The sequence below is a fragment of the Solanum lycopersicum genome, chromosome 8 (assembly GCF_036512215.1).
Source record: "Solanum lycopersicum chromosome 8, SLM_r2.1".
Classification (NCBI taxonomy): domain Eukaryota; kingdom Viridiplantae; phylum Streptophyta; class Magnoliopsida; order Solanales; family Solanaceae; genus Solanum; species Solanum lycopersicum.
In genome coordinates, this window is record NC_090807.1 from 9,993,244 (window position 1) to 10,014,259 (window position 21,016).

The 21,016-nt window shown below is 33.9% G+C and overlaps 1 protein-coding gene across 1 annotated transcript; it reads left to right on the forward strand.

Annotated features, from left to right (window-relative positions):
- Window positions 1–2,910: 2,910 nt before the first annotated feature.
- Window positions 2,911–5,881, forward strand: LOC101268488 (histidine decarboxylase-like). The gene is made up of 5 exons (XM_004244761.5): window positions 2,911–3,262; window positions 3,481–3,715; window positions 4,370–4,563; window positions 4,638–4,774; window positions 5,075–5,881. Exons 1-5 carry the CDS (start codon window positions 3,034–3,036, stop codon window positions 5,651–5,653), a joined length of 1,374 nt encoding a protein of 457 aa, XP_004244809.1. The 5' UTR covers window positions 2,911–3,033; the 3' UTR covers window positions 5,654–5,881.
- The last annotated feature ends 15,135 nt before the right edge of the window (window positions 5,882–21,016 follow it).

Genomic DNA, 21,016 nt, shown 5'->3' on the forward strand with positions numbered 1-21,016 from the left:
AAGATAGAAAGAATTAAAATTATATGGACAGTCATTTATCCAAAAGAAAAATAACTATCAGAAATGTTTAATTACCCCTTGTTAATAGAATTATATGAAAAGAAAAATAAATAATTTACTTGTATATCCAATTGGTATATTATATTTTTACTAGTATTAAAAAATAAAAAAAAAGAATTCTATAGTAAGTTATTAAATGATATTATATCCAAGTATAAAATTAAGTATATTAAAATGTAATTATTAAAAGATAACCTAAAATTATAAACACCAAATTTCCAAATAATATATACTATCAATTATTGATTTATAACTTCCTTGCACATTATACATAACTTCCTTCTACATTTAATTTATAAATACATTTATATTTTCAATTATTTATTTATAAGAACTTTGTATGCATAATGTAAATTTCTCTACATTTAATGTGCTTTGTTATAGATATTATCTCAAGAGAGTGTAAACATAAAATTTACAGGATAATATGGCTGGCAGTGATCTATTTTAATATATAAATAGTCGTCATGCTTTATTTGTGAAAAATTAAATAACATCAGCTTTATTCAACATTTTAAGATATATTTTTATCTCATAATGATATGAGATGAGTTTATACTATTTTTCGTGTAATGAATAACTTAATTGTATTTTAATACTCAAATAATTAAATTTAGCTTTAAAATTAATCAAATTGGAGAAAACAACAATATTTAGTGTAATCCTAGTGTTACTTTTTATCACATTGGATAAACACACGTATCTTTAGCATTTATAAAAAAGAGTAATTGTATAGGTAGGGCATTGAATAGTTGACTAGGATTAAGTTAGTGCAATTAAGTAGAGTGAACTAGGATTAAGTTAGAGCAATTAAGTAGGTGCCTATAGGTTGGGGTGCCCCAAGAGTATGAGGTTCAAGAAAACAATAATTAATTAGGAGATACTAATTATTAATTAATATTGTCTACAAAGATTGTTTTTTGTTAATTTTTACAAAAAGAAATTGATATATTTTTTTGCAAGAAAATTTTCAAGTAATTTACCTGCGAAATATAAATCCCTAGGTAAATTACTTGGGATATTAAAACTCGCATAGAATAATTAGCTAAGAAGGTTTTATCATCGAATTGTTTTTGTAGGAAAATTCGTAGAAAATTTAATTTCTTGCGAATTTTCATATGTAAATCCCCATATAATCCATATTTATCTTGTAGATAATCTAATAACAACCCTGAGTGTTTAACGCTGTTCCCTATGCTGTATTGAAGGTTTATAAGTTTAAATTTAAGATTTTTATTATTATATTGCATAAATTCAAGAAATTTTTTTAAATTTTAATTCGATAACAGAACGATATTTTTAGTTTCCTCCTGACCTTACATACTTATGAATCTTTAGCTAATCATATAATATGTGCTTGTTTAATTATTTTTATAAACCTTTTTTCTTGTTAAATTTTGTATACTCTCATGACTGCTACAACTATAATATTAATAGATAACATGTGTACATATCTTATTCTTCTAAAAATGGTTCACCGCCCATAACACCTTTCTACTACATTATTTATTTATTTTTTCTTATGAATTATTTAAATAGTGGAATAACGGTATATATTAAATTAAAATGTTTCCAACCCCTTGTAACTGTGATCCCAAAGTCAATCAAAAATTATTGTGCATGAATCTATTTTCAAGTCGCTAAGTTTCATGAATTATAGAGCATGTACCTATAAGTTTCAAGTCCCTAAGTTTCAATCATGTAATTAAGTTTTAATTCTCTCACATGACTTAACTTTAGTTGTGTTAATATATTATAATATACCTAACATTTATTACATGTACTAATATTTTAACTTAAATCATGATAATGATAAATAAAATTCTGAAATTAAACCCAATTACGAATCTAGTTCTTAAATATGAGCTACTCCTATTTACTCAAGAAATACTTTTAGGCAGAAACTTATTAGTGCATCTATTATATATAATAATTCAAATGATATCCCCCAAATGATTGGATTATTATGCCCAATTGGTAGTCATAATATCTTTTAATTCAACCCTTGTTCTTGTCGACAGTAAGGCACCAACAATACTTAACCGTGTAAATTGGAAAAAAATAAGACAATTTTCTCGCAATTAAAGAAAGAAAAATACTTTGTTACCACTTACATATCAACATTATAATACTAAATTGTGCTAATAGCTCGAAACGACTTATCGGATTGTTATAATATTATTCATAACTTTTGTATGTTTCATTTTTTATAAATCTTATAAATATTTAACTAATGTTTAAAAATTATAAGAAGCAAATATAATAATGACATAATAAAACAATCAATTTTGTTTTGACGAAATTAGAGTTTGAATAGAAAATTAATACTCTTACAAAAGATAGAGAAAATTAAAACATTCAAAATATTTTCAACGTAATACTCTATATTTTTATTTCAACATATTATCTCTTATTTCATTTACTTCACCACAGTGAATATTTTGTTCTACTATATACATGTCCAAAATATTATATTTTTTATGTTTTAAAAAATGAAAAAAACATATGATATCGCAGATGAAGAGAAATATTAATATTATCTATATATTCGATACTAACCTAAGTATAACATTTCATATTATTATCTTATAAATATTTCATATAGCCACGTGAAGTGCGGTAGTTTCACTAGTTAAAGAATAAATGAGCTAGATTTTATGAATGAATCTACAGTATTGGAGAGGCTTAGAGAAGACTCTAGAATATTTGGGGAAAAAAAAATTCTTGAAAGTCCTTAAAAATCTTTAGACTTTGAAAAAATTTGTAGAAGAGTGGCCCACTTGTACATATATAGGGACTTGTGTAGATTCTTATTTAAACTTTATCCCCAAAGTGTGTAGTATAAATTCATGTGTATTCATTTGAACATGAACAAAGCAAGAGCAAGCAATATAAAAGCCTCTTTTAAAAACTCTCTTTGTGTATTTCTTCATTTCGTTAATGATCTAAGTTTCCCCACGAATCTTGACTTGCATGATGATGCTTTGCACTAAAATGATGAGCAACATAGTGACATCTCTTCCAAGTGAGAATATTGTCAATGGAAACATGAAGAAATTAGTAAAGGTGACACCACCAAGGCCAAGAAAGAAATTGCAACTAGCCGTGATAGAGCCTGGGTTGGGAAGTGGTGTTTCTTCACCTGACTATATATTGGATAATTATTTAAAAACACTTGCACAAAGAGTCAAATATCATCTGGGTAATATTTTACTTTTCTCCTTCATTTGATCTCCTGTCTTTCATGTAAATTATTAACTAGAGTTCATAACTTGACACATAAACACATTGAATGAAAGAAGATTAATTCCTGATGAACGAATGTAATACATAGAAGGCTTACGGATGTAGTACTAATTTGTAATGTGAAAATTAAAGATTAATTTATGAATTATATAGTTGATCCTTTTGTCTCTCTAGGTTTTCCAGAGAACATATTCTATGATCACCACCTTGCTTTAGCTCCACTTTTGCAATTTCACTTAAATAATTGTGGTGATCCTTTCACGGAAAACCCTGTGGATTTTCATTCAAAAGATTTTGAAGTGGCCGTTTTGGATTGGTTTGCCAAATTATGGGAAATTGACAAGGATGAATATTGGGGTTATGTTACTCATGGTGGCACAGAAGGCAATCTTCATGGAATTTGGATAGGGTAAGTTTCTATTATTACAGTGATAAAAATGGTTTTTACTGACATTAAATATGTACATTAGCAAATATTATTAAAGTTTTATCTTCACTAGTTAATATATTGTCATTGACAATATAGCTATAGACTTTAAAAGTATTTACAAAAAATATTAATTACTTCAAAAAAACATACTATTTAACAGCAATTAAGTTATCACAATAACTACTATTGTTAGCATTTCAAAATTCCTAAATGGACCTACATTAATGTATTCAAAGGAGGTTAATTGATACATCTTTGCACAAAAACTACACTATATTATCAATATTGTGCCCAAAGCCTCATCTAACTATCTACTTGAGTCTGGTGTGCTTTGATTAATTTCTCCAAATATTATCAAGATGTGTCCATTGCTAAATTAGTGGTCCCATCATGTCTTGTGAGGCATTCATATATAAGTTTGTGCAAACACATTTATAATAAATTTCAAAAACACGATCACCAATTTAGTTTTAAAAAATTCCGTACTTTATAGCTATTTTCGAATATCAAAATTTGTAGTGAATGGTGACAAATTGGTAATATTAAGAGTTGATATGACAGAAAGTAAAATATAATAATAATGTTCTTTTTTCATTTTTTTAAAAAATTAACTCAATAATATTTTCTTTGTAGGCGAGAGTTACTTCCTAATGGAATCTTATACACATCAAAAGATTCTCATTATTCAGTCTTCAAAGCTGCAAGATTGTACAGAATAGATTTGGAAATGATCAACACATCAACAAATGGAGAGATGGATTATTCTGATTTGAAAGCAAAATTGCTTCATAACAAGGACAAACCAGCAATTATAAATATTAATATTGGTAAATTTTCATATTTCATTCTTTGATTATTTCATTCTCTTAGAGCTCTACCCTGGCCTTTTTCTTAATGGTAGGAACTACATTCAAAGGGGCTATGGATGACATTGATGTTATTCTTCAAACACTTGAAGATTGTGGTTATTCCCATGATAAGTTTTATATCCATTGTGATGCAGCCCTCAATGGACTTATTGTCCCTTTCACTAAAAATGTGAGTTTCTAACATATATCCAACAAACACTGTCGTTTGGTCGAGAATAAGTTATCTCAGTTATCCTGGGCCTGGACTTAGCTATCCTGGGATAACTTATCCCACCATGTATATGAGATAACTTATCCCATTATTATAATTAAACAGTGGGTGAGTCATCCCAAACATGACAACCATACAAGATACAAAATTTTTATTCCATCACTACTTGTTTTTACCCTCACACCAAACGACACCTAACAATATATACTACAATATAGAAATCTTTTGATTATTTTTGCTTCAATTAATTGACAACAGGTGATTAGCTTCAAGAAGCCAATTGGGAGTGTCACAATTTCAGGTCACAAGTTCATAGGATGTCCAATTCCTTGTGGAGTTCAAATAACAAGAAAAAGTCACATCGGTTATCTCTCAAGAAATGTCGAATACATTGCTTCTATGGATGCCACAATTTCTGGAAGTCGAAATGGCTTAACTCCAATTTTGTTGTGGTACAGTTTAAGCTCTAAAGGTCAAATTGGGATACAACAAGATGTTAAGAGATGCCTCAACAACGCTAGATATTTAAGAGATCGTCTTAAGCAAGCAAATATTAGTGTCATGCTTAATGAGTTGAGTACTATAGTTGTGCTTGAGAGGCCTCATGATCATGAGTTTACTCGTCATTGGCAACTCTCTTGCGTGAAGGATATTGCACATGTAATTGTTATGCCAAGTATCACAAGAGAAACATTGGACGATTTCTTCATTGATTTGGTGCAAAAAAGAAAAATGTGGTACCAAGATGGAAGCGTTAAGCCTCCTTGTGTTGCAGATGATATTGGTGCTCAAAATTGTGCATGCGCTCTTCATAATGGTCAATATATATTCCTTTAAGGAAACAAACTCCCTATCGTCTAGATGATGAAATTCAGCTTCAATGTGCTACAATTGGATGGAATTATAGGTTCTTTTCATGTTCTTGTAGAATCTTTTTTTGTCTATGCTACATAATTTGTGATTTCAAACTAGTTAAGTTGGTTGTATGACGTCCATATGTAGATTGTCTAATTAATCAATAAATAAATTAAGGACTTCATGTTAAGTTGTGTTGATTTTCGATAATATTTCCTGCATTGGTCTAGTTTAACTTGACATGAAATTTATGAAAATAAAGAATGACACCAACTATGGAAATGCATCACTCTCTATGGAGGATTTGAAAGCAAACACAACTATGGTGATATTGTTGCCTTCGATCAGAACTTTAATAAGGAGCAATTACAATAAATTAATTAACTGAAAATGGTTTAAAATACCTCTGAAGTATTAGAAATAGTGTAAAATTGTCCTACATCCATCTATTGGTTCCAAAATACCTTTTTTATTCTTATTCACCTATTGACTCTAAAATACCCTTGTCATCCACCTTTGAGTTCAAAATTGAAAACTTGTTTAACGATTTTAAATTTAAACTATTTGAATATCTTTTTAAATACGTGGGCCAACTATTTGGTATAATTTAACTTATTAATATAATTTATAAACCAATCCCACTATCCACCCATTATTAATTAAACCCACCCTTTACTAATTATATCCACCCTATTAATAAATCCGCCCCATTATTAATGCAACAACTACTGTCAATGAGTGTTTCTAAAAAATTGAGGCAAAAATGTATATAGAAGTACATTATCATACATTCTAATCCTCAATCAAAACATATGATAATTCAAGTGTCTAAATAAAAATTATCGATAAACTTAAAAGTCTGGCTATGTTCATCTTAATTATTATTTCGTCTCAATAATGTGATGGTACTTAATAGGTAACTTTTTTTAAAAAAAAAAATATATATTTAAGTTTACTATTTAAAACAAACCATAAATATTTAAAAAATATATTAAAAAATTGCATTAATTAATTTGGGATATACTACTTTTTTACCTTTAATCATAAAATCTCGAATTCAAGTTGAAAGAGGATCCTATTGAAGTGTCCTCCTAAATAAGCGGTTCAACCTAAATAAAATTGGGGTTGCAATTCAGACTCGAATAATTTAAGATGTCATTTTCATGATTTTGTAATTTCGTCGTGTTTTAGTAGTGTTTTGGGCGATTTTGATATTATAATTGGTTTATTAATTGGGTGGATAGTGGTTGATTTATAAATGATACTAATAAATTAAATTATTACCAATAGTTAAGCGCAAAATATTTTTTTAAAAAATATTTAAATAGCTTAAATTTAAAATCATTAAATAAGTTGTCAATTTTGAACTCAAAGATGGATGGTAAGGATACTTTAGAGCCAATAGGTGGATGAGAAGGACATTTTTGGAGCGAATAGGTGGATGGAGAATAGTTTTGTATAATTTTCAATACTTCAAAGTATTTTAGACCCTTTCCCGATTAATTAACTTAAATACAATAAGTGGTACAATCTTAAAACATATTTGGTCATGTTTAAATGCTACCACTTAACAATAGATTCAAGTGCATGTTCTAACATATGTGTCACAATTCAAGCTCTGTCACTTCAAATGGAGAATATATTTGCTTCTTCTGTTTTAAATCCTACTACTTAAACAATAAATTTATATATATAAAAAAATGCGTTAAATTTAACCGTAAACCTCACATGGCTAACGAAATTCATCATAATTGTCTTGTTTGAAGGGCTAAAGACAAACTCCACAAAATCTTACATCGTTCTCTCTACTTTCTATATCAAAATTTACTATTTTCTCTTGCTTAAACCAGAAAGAGGTAATAGGTCAATGGAATAATATTTTAGGAAAGAAATTATAGAAAAATTTGTTAGAGAGTAGAAAAAATAATGTTAGATTTTATGGAGTTCTTTCTTTGGAGCTAATAAAAAAGATAACTAACGGTGAATTTTATTAGTCACGTAAGGTCAATATTTACATTTAACTTTTCTTTTTATAAAAAAGAGTAAATAAAGTACACCCCGAATACTCTTTTTTAAAGAGACAGTTACACTTTGCGAATGTCCTAACATCCTTAAACATTTTTAAAGTAATAACATTGCCTCATTTTTTATTAAATCCAGTTGTGAGAAAATGTGTGATTTTCATGTCCAATCTCTAATTGCTATGTGTTACATGTCATAAATTATAAAAATAAATATGACAAAAGAATTTTCATTACTATAAATAGAGGGAAATATACACCCCCACCCCACCTCTCCGTTCCTATCTACTTCTCCCCTTTCCATAACCTTCTTTATCAAATAAAAAGAAAAGAAAATTACATTCAATTCAAAATGGTAAACAAAAATCAATTTATTATTTTTATGATATTATCATTGTAATTTTAGGAATGTAATCACCATTTTATTCTATTCCTCTTCTTGAAACTATACAAATACTTCTATTAACACCAAGAGGGCTTTCACCTCAGATGGTAGAAACAACCATGGCTAACCACCATTAATCTGTTATTTTAGCCAAAATATACTGTCAGATAAAACAGTGACTAACAATGTCCTTCTTTCTCTTCATTTTTATTTTTACTTTTGTTATCTTTTTGTCATCTCCGTCAAAAATATCAATTGTCGATGATGATAAATTGTACTATCGCAATGACGAAGAAATAGGATAAACAAATGAAGAGTCCAGAATTAAGAATGATTAACAGAGTACTCATTTTGTGACATTAAATCGAACTTCGAGAAATACTATCGTGCTAACTCGGCCATAGATACTAATAACAGATAGTATTAAATAAATAGTATTAAATAATATTAGTATTTACTGTGTACTAATCCTAGTCCTATTAGGATTAGTACTCCTTCCTATATCTCCTATATATATCTTCCATGTATTCCCTTATTTGGTTAATACTTCAATACAATCAATATTCCTTCATGGTATCAAGAGCCAGAAAACCTAGATCTTCTTTTCTCTATGTTTTTTTTTCTCTCTTTAGGGCACCGATCGTTCCCTCTCTTCTCTTGGGCGGCGGCAGCCATGTCAACCGAGGTGGATCCTCTCGATTCACTTCCTTCTGGCGTTAAACTCCTTCTCAGGCATCTTCATGCCCTGATTCCCAAAAAATTATCAGACATAAATTACCCTACATGGAAAATCACTGTTCTTACAGCCCTTGAGGCCAATTACCTTCTCAAATACGTCGATAAAGCACAGAACCGCTGCCAGCAGTCATCACCGCGGTGGACAAATCAGAAAAAACCAATCTGGCCCATGCCGCCTGGAAAGCCGTGGATGACCAGATCCGATCATGTTTGATTGCGGTCATCTCTCCCACGGTTCAGAAACACGTCCGATCCTACACAACTGCTTCAGCCATGTGGACGACCCTCGCAACACGCTATGCATCAATTTCCCACTCTCATATTTTTCAATTGCGTGATCGTCTCCACACAATTACCAAAGGCACGAAAACTATGGCGTAGTATTTAGACGAGGTCTCCACTATCATCACAGCCCTCGACACCGTGAACGAAATCATTCCCGAAAAAGATCTCATCATGTGCGTCGTTCGGGGGCTCCCATCAGCTTACTCCTCCATTAAACAGGCGGTTCGCATCAGTCCAACGCCCGTTGACCTGGATACTCTCTCCTCGTGGCTAAAAAGTGAAGAAATCAATGTGGATCTGGAGAGCAAACTTCTTCTCCGAGAAGCCGCTATTATGGAACCGGCCACCGCCCTCACCGCAAGCCAGAACTATCGCGGGGGGCGTGGTGGCGGTCGGCAGGGGAGCCGCGGCGGCTACGGCAGAAACAGCGGAGGCCGCGGGCGCGGCGGTCGGTAGGGCAGTCGTCCGCCGTATGACGGTCAACAGCACGGCAGCAACAACAGCCTGCACTCCTTCGGCAGCGGCGGGCAGTCATCTTCCAACGGCGGGCAGGGCACTTACGAGCGGGATCGTCCAACTTGTCAAATCTGTCAGAAAATAGGACACACCGCTTTTCGTTGCTGGTTTCGGTATGTGGAGAGCCGAAATAGTGATAACCGTGCCAATTATGCATCTCAAGCCGGCCCTTCCTCTGAATGGCTCTTGGATACTGGGGCCAACATGCACGTTACTTCTGATCTATCTAAGCTTAACGCTCCAAATCCATATCATGGCTCCAATGGTATTACCGTTGGCAACGGTGAGTCCCTTAATATTTCTCACACTGGCACGGGTACCATTAAAACCCCCACCGCTATCTTTCACCTAGGTAATCTTACTCACGTCCCTTCTATTAAAACCATTCTCCTTTCAGTTCACCAATTCAAAATTGCTCACTCTTTTTCACCTCTAATGATTTTCAAATCCTAGACAATACTACCAAGAGGGTGATTTTTCAGGGCCCCTGTGAGCATGGTTTGTACGTTCTTCTTGTCACAAGTTCATCTGCCCACCCAGTTTCAGAAAGCGTTCCTGTGGTTCCGGTGGCTCTTTCGATTGATGGCCACAGTCTGTTGTGGCACTGTCTCTGGGTCACCCGTCTACTCAAATAATAAATTCTTTAATGTCTCAATTAGGTTTTTCTTCCATTCATGTAAACAATTGTGACTCCTGTTCAATTGCTAAATCTCATAAATTACCTTTTACTTTATCTGAGAAGCGTACAACTGCACCTTTTCAACTTATTCATTCTGACCTATGGGGTCCTACTGCTGTTCCTTCATTTGCTGGTTTTCGCTATTATATTTGTTTTGTGGATGATTTTACAAAATACACTTGGTTGTACCCACTAAAACACAAATCACAGGCATACACCACCTTGTCACTTTTGAAAAAATGGTCAAAACACAATTCAATTCTCATGTTAAACTTTTTCGAAGTGACAATGGAAAAGAATATGTCAATAACATCTTTGGCCAGTTTCTGCAATCCCTGGGAATTATACATCAAACCTCCTGTCCATACACTTCCGAACAGAATGGGGTGGCTGAGCGTAAGCATCTCCATCTCTTTGAAACGGTGGTTACTCTTCTACATCAATCTCATCTCCCTGTCTCCTTTTGGGTAGAAGCTCTAGCCACCGCAAACTACCTTATTAATAGAATGCCCAGTCACACTCTCTCCAACAAATCACCCTATCAACTCCTTTACCAAGAACTTCCCAATTATACCAACCTCCGCGTCTTTGGGTGTCTTGCCTACCCTTGGCTACGCCCTCATATTACTCACAAATTACAACCCCAATCCCGTCCTTGTATTTTTTTGGGCTATCATCCTGCCTCCAAGGGTTATCGCTGTCTTGACCCACAAACTCATAAAGTCTATATATCTCGTCATGTCAAATTTGTCGAAAATGAGTTTCCCTACGAGTCTATTTCATCCTCCACAAATACATCATTCATTGGTGTCCTTCCCCTTTTCCCAACATACTCACAGAGTCCCTCACCACCTTTCCCCACACCTCCACCCACTACCCAACCACCCCTCATCACCCCTTCGACCGTCACCCACAATACACCCGCAACCACCACCCACACTCACAACCAACCCGAACCACCCCATACCCACAACATCTCCAGCCCGATCCATTTTGGGTCCTTCCCGACCACCCCCGAATCACCACCGCCCGTGCCACCCCCCAATACTCATCCCATGTTAACCCGTGGCAAAGCCGGTATCTTTAAACCCAAAACCTTTCAGGCTACCATACTACCAAATACACCCCTTCCTGATAGTGAACCAACAACCTACTCTGTTGCCTCAAAAAATGCTTATTGGCGTCATGCTATGGATGACGAGTTTAAGGCTTTGACTGATCAGAAAATTTGGGTTCTTGTACCTAAGCCCCATGGGCGGCACCTAGTGGGCTGTAAATGGGTGTACAAAATTAAACACAATGCAGATGGCAGTATTTCCAGGTACAAGGCTCGTTTGGTTGCTAAAGGCTACAATCAGGAGTATGGGCTTGATTACTCCGATACATTCAGTCCTGTTATTCGGAAGGAAACCATTCGCCTGGTATTGTCACTCGCCGTGTGCAACAATTGGCTCATCAATCAGTTGGATGTTTCCAATGCTTTTCTTCATGGCATGCTTGATGAAACTATCTACATGACGCAACCACCGGGCTATGTTGATCCCCGCTTCCCTCAACATGTTTGCAAACTCCAGAAGTCTCTGTATGGGCTCAAGCAAGCCCCCCGTGCTTGGTACACATGTCTGAAAATGTTCCTCCAGGGACTCGGCTTCACGTGTTGCGTACACGACACGAGTCTGTTTACTCGACATTCAGCACACGGTACAGCCATTCTTCTTGTCTATGTAGATGATATCATTATTACAGACTCTACTGCAGCTCTCATTAAGGATGTCACTTGAGCTATGCATACTACCTTCAAAATGAAGGACCTTGGCCCATTACATTATTTTCTGGGAGTGGAGGTCTCTCGGACAGGCAGCGACTTGTTTCTTCATCAGTCAAAATATGCTCGAGATCTGTTGCAAAAAGCTGGACTGGAAAAATGCACCAGTCAACCAACACCGATGGCAGTCTCTTCGTCTACCAATGGAGCCGACACCCCCTTTGCCGATATCACCCACTTCCGCAGCCTCATTGGGACTCTACAATATCTGGCCATTACCCGTCCTGACATCCAGTTTGCTGTCAACCGAGCTGCTCAGCGCATGCATCAACCATGTGAACATGATTACCATTGTCTAAAACGCATTCTCAGGTACATTTTTGGCAGTCTTGGTCGTGGTTTACTCATTCGATCCGGGACTTGGAGCTTCGGGGTTTCTCAGATTCAGATTGGGAGAATGATAAAAATGACAAAAAATCTACATCGGGGTTTCTCCTTTTTTGGGGCCGAACCTGATCTCCTGGTGTACAAAAAAACAACCCAAGATCTCTCGGTCCTCGACTGAAGCTGAATACCTCGCCCTTGCTCTTCTTGCTGCTGAGACCATGTGGGTGACATATATTCTTCGCGAACTCCGTGCCACTCACACTGTTCCTGCTCTCTATTGTGACAACAAATCAACCATCTGTGTGGCCAAGAATTCCGTCCTACACACTAGAATGAAGCATGTTGATACCGATTGTCTCTTTGTTCGCGATGAAGTTCAAGCCGGCACCATGACTGTGCAGTATGTACCCACTGAAGAACAACCGACTGATATTCTCACCAAGCCTCTCCCGAGCCGACAACACGATTACCTCAGTTCCAAGCTTCCGTTCGCTTCCGCTCAGCTCAGCTTGAGGGGGGATAATAACAGATAGTATTAAATAAATAGTATTAAATAATATTAGTATTTACTGTGTACTAATCCTAGTCCTATTAGGATTAGTACTCCTTAATCCTAGTCCTATTAGGATTAGTACTCCTTCCTATATCTCCTATATATATCTCCCATGTATTCCCTTATTTGATTAATACTTCAATACAATCAATATTCCTTCAGATACTCCAAGAAGCTTCAACAGTTGTTATTTGTTAATGATGTTTGAATTGATTTGGGGAAAATGAATCTTTATTTTTAAAAAAGAATTCAATTTGAAATGCCACATGGTTTCTTATATTGGTTAGAGACTATTTTTTAAACTACTCACGTGCTCTTGAAATGTGAGAACGCAACAGGTGCAAAAATAAGTAAACATGACGTATTACGTTTGGTTGAAGGTAGGTTAGTGGGTTAACATGATCTTTGCAAAGTTCAAATGTCTTTATACAAATCACGTTTTACTTTAATAGGTGATTATGTATTATCTCTTACAAAAATTTTAGGTTTAGGGTAAAAGACCAAACTGAACACCAACACATTTTGATATACATTGAGGAACATTTCAAACAAGTGAAATATATAAAGGATCGTAATAAACACCTTTGTTATACAATAAGGATCATCTCAATCAACTAAGATATATTAAGGACAAAATTAGAGCATTACCCATACATCAAGGACCATTTTGATCATTTTCTCTTCTCTTAGGTATCACTATTATAATAATAAAATGCAAACTTGGATTGCTGAAACTGAACACATGTAGCTTTCAAGGGGCAGTACTAGGGATACTTAATATATATTAGGCTGCGGTTCGATCGATTTTCTAATTTGTTGAAATGTGATAATATTGTGACACTAAAGCTTATATAAAAAGTCACATATCACCAAAACATAGGAGATGTTGTGTGTGTGTGTGTGTGTATATATATATATATATATATATATATATATATATATATAAACAAGTCTTACAAACTAGGGGTATGTTTTACAGTCGTGCAGGCCTAGGCCAAGAGCGGACAATATACCAATAGAAGATTGGTCAATTACAAATGGTATCAGAGTTACTCTTGTGTAATCCTTGTCAATGTGGATTAAATTTCAACTTAGGTGTGGTAAATCTTGATAAGACAGGGCAAACGTCAGTACTTAGTCTAAGCAAATCCCATGAGGTACGAAAAATCTTAGCAATGACATTGATACCATAGAGGGGGTCTATGTGATACTCTATCTTGAAATTAGAATGTCGGGTATAGCAAGAGTTAATGGAAAATGGAGGGAAGATGAAAGGAAGAATTGAAAAAGATTTTCTTATGCTTTAAGAAAAGACATTTCTCCCACATTGGTGTTGGAAAGAAAAATTAAAATGTTTAAATAAAGAATTTACTTCTACTAGCTATTAAAAGGGAAAGATGAAGCCCTCTCAAGTTAGTTCCATTGGAAAAGACAATTGAAGTGTTTGAATAAAGAAACACTTCTACTAGTTGTTAAAAGGGAAAGAGGGACCCCCCTCATGTAAGTTCCATTGGAAAAAACAAAAAAAGAAGCAACTACTCAAAATTCTAAGAATCATGAGTTTTGGGAGAAAATTTTCGAAGAAGATTCAAAGTTGAAAAATAAAGAAGTAGAGGAGGAACTGAATCGTTTGAGAGCTATGATAGAGATTCAGGAGATAGTGAAAAACAAGATTTCTATGGAAGGAGACACTTCATTGCAAAGGCTGCTTCTAGTTTGAATGATGAGACAGAGGCTTATTTTCAACGATGGATCTAGTAAATTATATTTTTCCATCAAATACAAAAATATGAATTGTAGTACACGTTTAATTTGTCATCTTCTTATCATATCGAAATCGAGAAAAAATGAATTGAAATCTGAAAAGAAAATGAACTTGAGAAATAACTACTTAAACTGCAACGCCTACTTCTGCTGAGAAGGAGAACATAACTCTCAAAACTGAACTGAAAATAAAGACTACAGAATGGAATTTGAGCACTCAAGCAACATAAACTTCCAGTAAGCAGCAGTTGGAAAGCATAAAAAAAGAATAAACGAGGTAAAATACTACAATGTCTAGCTACTCTCATAGACACTCAAATCTTCCTGGTGGAAGATCATTTGTGTTCCAATCAAAATAAAAAAAAAAGAAGAAAAGCTGAAGCTTGAACAACAATAAAGAGGAAGCCCTGTAACTTATTCCAATCAAAATCAATACCAACAATAACAATGAAGCCCAAAAAAGAGAAATGTTTGCTAGATCAAAATGGAGAATTTTATCTAGATTTGTATAAAATAAACACAACAACATTATAAAATTAGGAAATCGATTTCACAAGAAATCTACATTCCCTTTTGAGATGATGTCACCAAAAGGGGCAAGAACCTTCAGATTTTTCAACCACTTAGCAAATCATCAAAGCTTCATGTCAGTTATCATAAGGAATGAACAAAACCAAGTTATACAATGTTAACCATTCTCCTAAACTATGTGACAAGTAAGAAGAGATATAGGCATTACTAGGATCAACAACTCATGTCTTATTAAAAGTAAGAAAAGATATAACGAGTAGTGGACAGAGACTTAAAAGTACACAACAATTTAAAGTAATACACCAGTCACAAATGAGGAGATAATTACAACTGTAAAGGTGATCAGTGATCAGAAAGCACCTAAGGATCAACAATAAGAATATTGAACTTACATGCACGATTTAGCTGGTTCACCAATAAAATATTTTCCATCATGAACATGTGTATGGACATGCAAATGTATCTCACTTGGTGTTGGATCTCGTCCATTTTAATAGACTGCAAGAAAAAGAATAAAAGTACATGCAAATATAAAAGCATGGTATAGTGTAATTCGAGACCATATATGTGTGAAGTGAAACACATGTAAAACTTGAAGATGTATTAGCAAAAACTATTCTTTCCTAAAAGATTTAAGTACTAATGGTGTCCCTCAATTACAGTAAATTCTAATCATGGAGTAATTTATCTTTTAATTAAAATTTAGGGAAAATGTATAAGTACCCTCCGACCTAAGCCTGAAATTCTAGAGACACACTTATACTATACTAAGGTCCTATTACCCTCCGGATTTATTTTATAAATAATTTTCTACCCCCTTTTCGACCTACGTGGCACTAGCTTGATAAAAATTGTCAACACGCGCTGAACCAAAAAAATAGTGCCACATAGTCCGAAAAGGGATATAAAATTATTTATAAAATAAGTTAAGGGAAAAGATAGTGCCACATAGTCCGAAAAGGGATATAAAATTATTTATAAAATAAGTAAAGGGGGGTAAATAGGATTTTAGTGTAGTATAAGTGTGTCTTTGAGATTTCAGGCATAGGTTGGAGAGCGAGGTGGGGTACTTGTGCATTTTTCCTAAAATTTGTCCAAATACAAGAAAATATTGTCATGACATGGATGCATATAAGGTTAGCTAGGAAACACATACGTATGTATTTGTTAGTTCATAACAGAGTAAGATTAGTTAGGTGACACATTGACATCAGCACTATCGACATTAACAAATATTTTTCCTGTTTGTAAAACGCTAGAATATCCTTAATCACTAGACACCAGTAAATGAAGGGTGCAAGAAAATATATTTACAAGTCTCTTACGATGCTCTCCAATGGTAATAGAGAATTTAGTGTGAGTTCCTTTGGCAACTCCATTCTCACGGCAACAACGATTTCATGAATTTATTTTTGAATTTTCAATAACTTCAATATTTTTCCAAAATACTCATCAAGCTTTCCCATGTTTCTTCTGGAATATATTTTGACCACTTCCCTTTTTTTTTAAAGCCTGAAATGAAATCGTTGTACCTTCGCACTATCTTCGTACGCCATTGTATCTTTACTTGACTATCATTAGAAGGATCCCAAAAAAATTCCTTCTGAAATAATTTTATAATAAAAGAATCAATATCCAAAATATAAAACTGATAGAACTTCTTAATCAAAATGGTGAAATATTATACCATGAATTCCCCTAGATAAAAATCTTTTGTTTCTTGTGGGACACTTTTCTAGTGAGTTCCCATAAGTTCAAGCTCGCTGTAGAAAGACTCACATATTTGTCTAGAGCAAGTACTTGAAGATTCCAACCTAAAAAAGTTTAAAGATATTATATGAACTCTATGATGATAATGATCACAAACTAACCCGACAACATAAATAAAAACAAGCGTCCGTTGTCCAGGGTTACTATTCCTCTGACCTACACCTATTGTGTTATTCAGACTAGATGTAGAGTCAACTTTTATGTTTATTTGATCAGTAGATGCATTCTCACATATTCTTGCTCGTATTAGGTATTACAGGGTCTTGTTGAAGATGATGTGATGGCGTACTACCATGATCTGATGTTTGAACAAGAGGCGAACTAGTAGGAAATAATGTCTGAACTTGAATGATATGATCTGGTCCACTAAAGAACTGATACTACCTTGTTGAGAACTAGTTATGGGAATCGGAACAATAGAAATATTAACTAGACTAGTGCTACCTCGACCTCTATTTGAAAACTTTTTTGCACGAGTTGTGTTATCTCGATCTCTGCCTTGTGTCATATCTACAAATAAAAAGCGATAATCATATTTCTTAAATCTGATTTAAAGAGAATTTTATTAAATCTGATTTAAAGAATTCTCTTTTAAGAAATACTCAGATTCTTTCACTCATGTGAAGGAGCAAAGTGAACTTGAGAAGGTGCAGAAGTAGGAAAAACAGAAATTCGTGAATGCCTTCGGTCTATACAATTAGCTATCTTATTTCTTGAATTTACCTACTCGAGCTAAAAATGAGGTACGATTAGAGAAATCCAATCAAAGTTGAAGCATGCCATACACAAAACAATACTAGTAGCTTTAAGAAATTAGAGTTGCAAATCACACAAAAGATACAACAGTCAATAAGCATTATTTTTCCATCCAACTACACTTAGATTTTCATACTCTTATTTAATGTTAATTTAAACAAGACAATTAGAGTTATCCAAAATATTAAAACTAAAGCAATAATATAATAGTTTAGCAAAAACAATTGAAACCACAAAAAAGAATGACAAGCAAAAGTGTCAACAAAGAATTAAAACTTTAATAAAACACAAATCATGTTAAAACACAATACCAATCCTTATATAAACCATTTAGTCAACAGGTTCTGAAGGAATAAAAAGTTGTAGTTATACATAACCTATTATGTTTTTGTTTGTATTCAAAGAGGACGAGATTTTTTTGACTCATACAATTTTGGTGATAGAGATTTTCATTCAAATGTTTGATTTTTATATAAAGAAATAATACAAAAAAAATGAACAAAAGTCAAGCAAGAAAGTTTATATATAGTCGTGATTCTTAAGATTTTCTTCAATAACTTGTTAACAACTTTAACCCAAACTTACATTATAAACATTGTTTACTGTATTCAGTCATAATTCATAAAGTTGCAACAGTTTGACAATTCAACCAATTACTCAAGTAAAAGGTAATGAAAGTGTAACGATCAGGTTCCTTCATTATAGAAAAGCCATCGAGGAAAATTTTTGGACTGGAAAACTTTTTCATAGTATTTGAATTTTTCCCAATCTAGTCTAGATTTGGATGAAATTGGAGTCTTTAAGGTGTAGAGAAATCTTGTAGCAATCGGGCTAATTATTTATAATTTCGATCACATGAGGGGATAGATAACTCGTTAAGGAATCTGTACAACTTTATGACATTGAATTTTGGCCAGTAGATCTCTCGAAATCAATCTTAGCATAAAGGGTATTTTTTGAGTGTCGTGGGTCACGAGTGTGTTGTGAAATGATAATTTTTGAATTATTTAATTAGCTCATTGCCTTGCGTAACCCTCCATGGCAGGGATTTTTGCTTCTCCAGCGGAGCCACTACAATGGCATGAGGGCCGCTGTGGAGGGCTCGACGCGCCTTAATGTCGTTAATAAACCCCTAAATGATCTTATGATGCACTTTTCAAAATTTTTAGCGAAAGAACGAATACTCCATCATGTGTTTTATTTTTCTCTTTTGGTGGTGGAGGTGGGGTGTGGTGGGTTGGGGTGGGGTGGCTATCCCAAGAGAATCCTACTCATTTTCACCGTTTTTGAGGTTAAAGGTAAGCTTTTCATACCCCGAATCTATTTTTTGATTAGTAGAATATAATATAATAGATAAATATTAATGGGGGAAGGTTTTGATATAGATTTGTGGCGGAAACAATCCTAAATTTGATATTTGGAATCATGGGCATGATCTAGGGTTGATGGAATTATTATTGTTTAGGTAATTAATTATTGTCTATTAATTTTCATATTTTTATGATTGTTCGTAGACCAAGAACAAGCTCAACGAATCTAAAAAGAGAAGGATCTGTCACACTCGGAGAAACACACCCCATATGCGACTGGCGTCGTCGTCCACTCAGAGGACTCAAACAAGCCTCTTAGCGTTTTTCATAAGATGTCATTAGTTAAAATTTGCTGAAAATTAAAACCTTTTGCATTCTTTTTGAAGTATACTTAGATTACATACTTTATGTTCATAAGGACATATGTTATTCAAAAAACCTTTCTCACATATATAAAACCATCTAAAGAGTGCAAATCTGAACTTAGCCAATAAATAATAATTATGCCATATAGGCCTTAGTACAAAAGAATTCAAAGAACATAATGGAAATAGTGTATCTTAAAACTACTAAAAATCTGCATAAGTTAGAATGTGAAATATAGCATCCCCCAACATAAGGACCTACCAAGACTTGGAGAAAGAGTTTCAAGCTTCTTCAAATCGACCTCCTTAAACTTCAATGGCCTGAACTTACAGTTATAGTAATATAAAGTAATGGGGTTAGTACACCAAATGTACTAATATGGGTATATGCACATAACATATAAGGACATGCATGAAAAAGGATCATTTATCATCTCTTTAGAAATCATGCTATGTCATATGAAAGTATCCAATGCACATACCATATAACATATACAAGTTAAAGATTTCATCAACATATAACATGATCAGAATCAAAGGCATATTATCATAGAGTCATGTTAACATTAATATTCAATAGGTCACATATACATAGAATACAAATCACTTACCAATGATCTCATCCCAAACCTACAAGTGCAATGGTCAGGTGATGTCCCATAACCCCACAAAACCAAGTAGATATGATAGGAGACCATGAGGAATACTTTGCTCATAAAACTTGTAATATAATTAGTCATCACTTCCTACAACAATATAACCCAATAACATATTCATCATAAATGACCACCATCATATAAGAGTAACATCATGTATCATAAGCATCATACCTTTCATATTATCATATTACATAAGAACAATCTCCTAGGATTTTCCTTAGAGTCAACTTGTACAATGTCTAGGTAGAGTCCGATACCCCCTAACTCTACTAAGTAGACTCCTCAAGTCACCCTAGTCAACATTCATTTACTTGTATTTCATTTTACATGAGGGAACAATCGCCTTAATCGACATAGACCATGTGAGCTAAATATGGAACTCGGTGTCATAAAACCCCACAACGAAAGAAGGTGGTCTACCGACCAAAGTAGAACCTAACATGACATAGCTTTCTAGGTGGATCCACTAGCTAACTTTGTATGGTGGCGACATAGTTCAAGAACTAGGAGATGTATTAGAGACCCATAGTTCCACATTACATGGCATCCTCAATCTCATGAGAGTCATTGTGAACCACCTTCCAACTAGGGAAGGGACACCTCCCATATCTAGTTCGCCGGTGATTAGCTTAAGTCCCTTTCTTGAATAACCATTAAGTTGGCTTTTATCATAAATTTATCATAGGTCATATGAGATTGAATCCTTGTATAAACATGATCAAGATCTCTTTAGGATTAGATCAGGATTTCGTTTCATTCTAACCCTTTGTTTGTGAGATTAACATAACATAGTCATCTTGTGTAAAGCATACAAGCGAATATCGTAACTTGCATTTATCGTGTTCTTTTCATAATCTCACA

What these genes read in the sequence shown, in the direction of transcription:
- LOC101268488 (XM_004244761.5), top strand. Translation starts at nt 3,034, where the DNA reads ATGATGATGCTTTGCACTAAAATGATGAGCAACATAGTGACATCTCTT. An exon ending in CTTCATGGAATTTGGATAGG is followed by an intron (nt 3,716 to 4,369) that starts GTAAGTTTCTAT and finishes TTTTCTTTGTAG; the next exon opens with GCGAGAGTTACTTCCTAATG. An exon ending in AATTATAAATATTAATATTG is followed by an intron (nt 4,564 to 4,637) that starts GTAAATTTTCAT and finishes TCTTAATGGTAG; the next exon opens with GAACTACATTCAAAGGGGCT.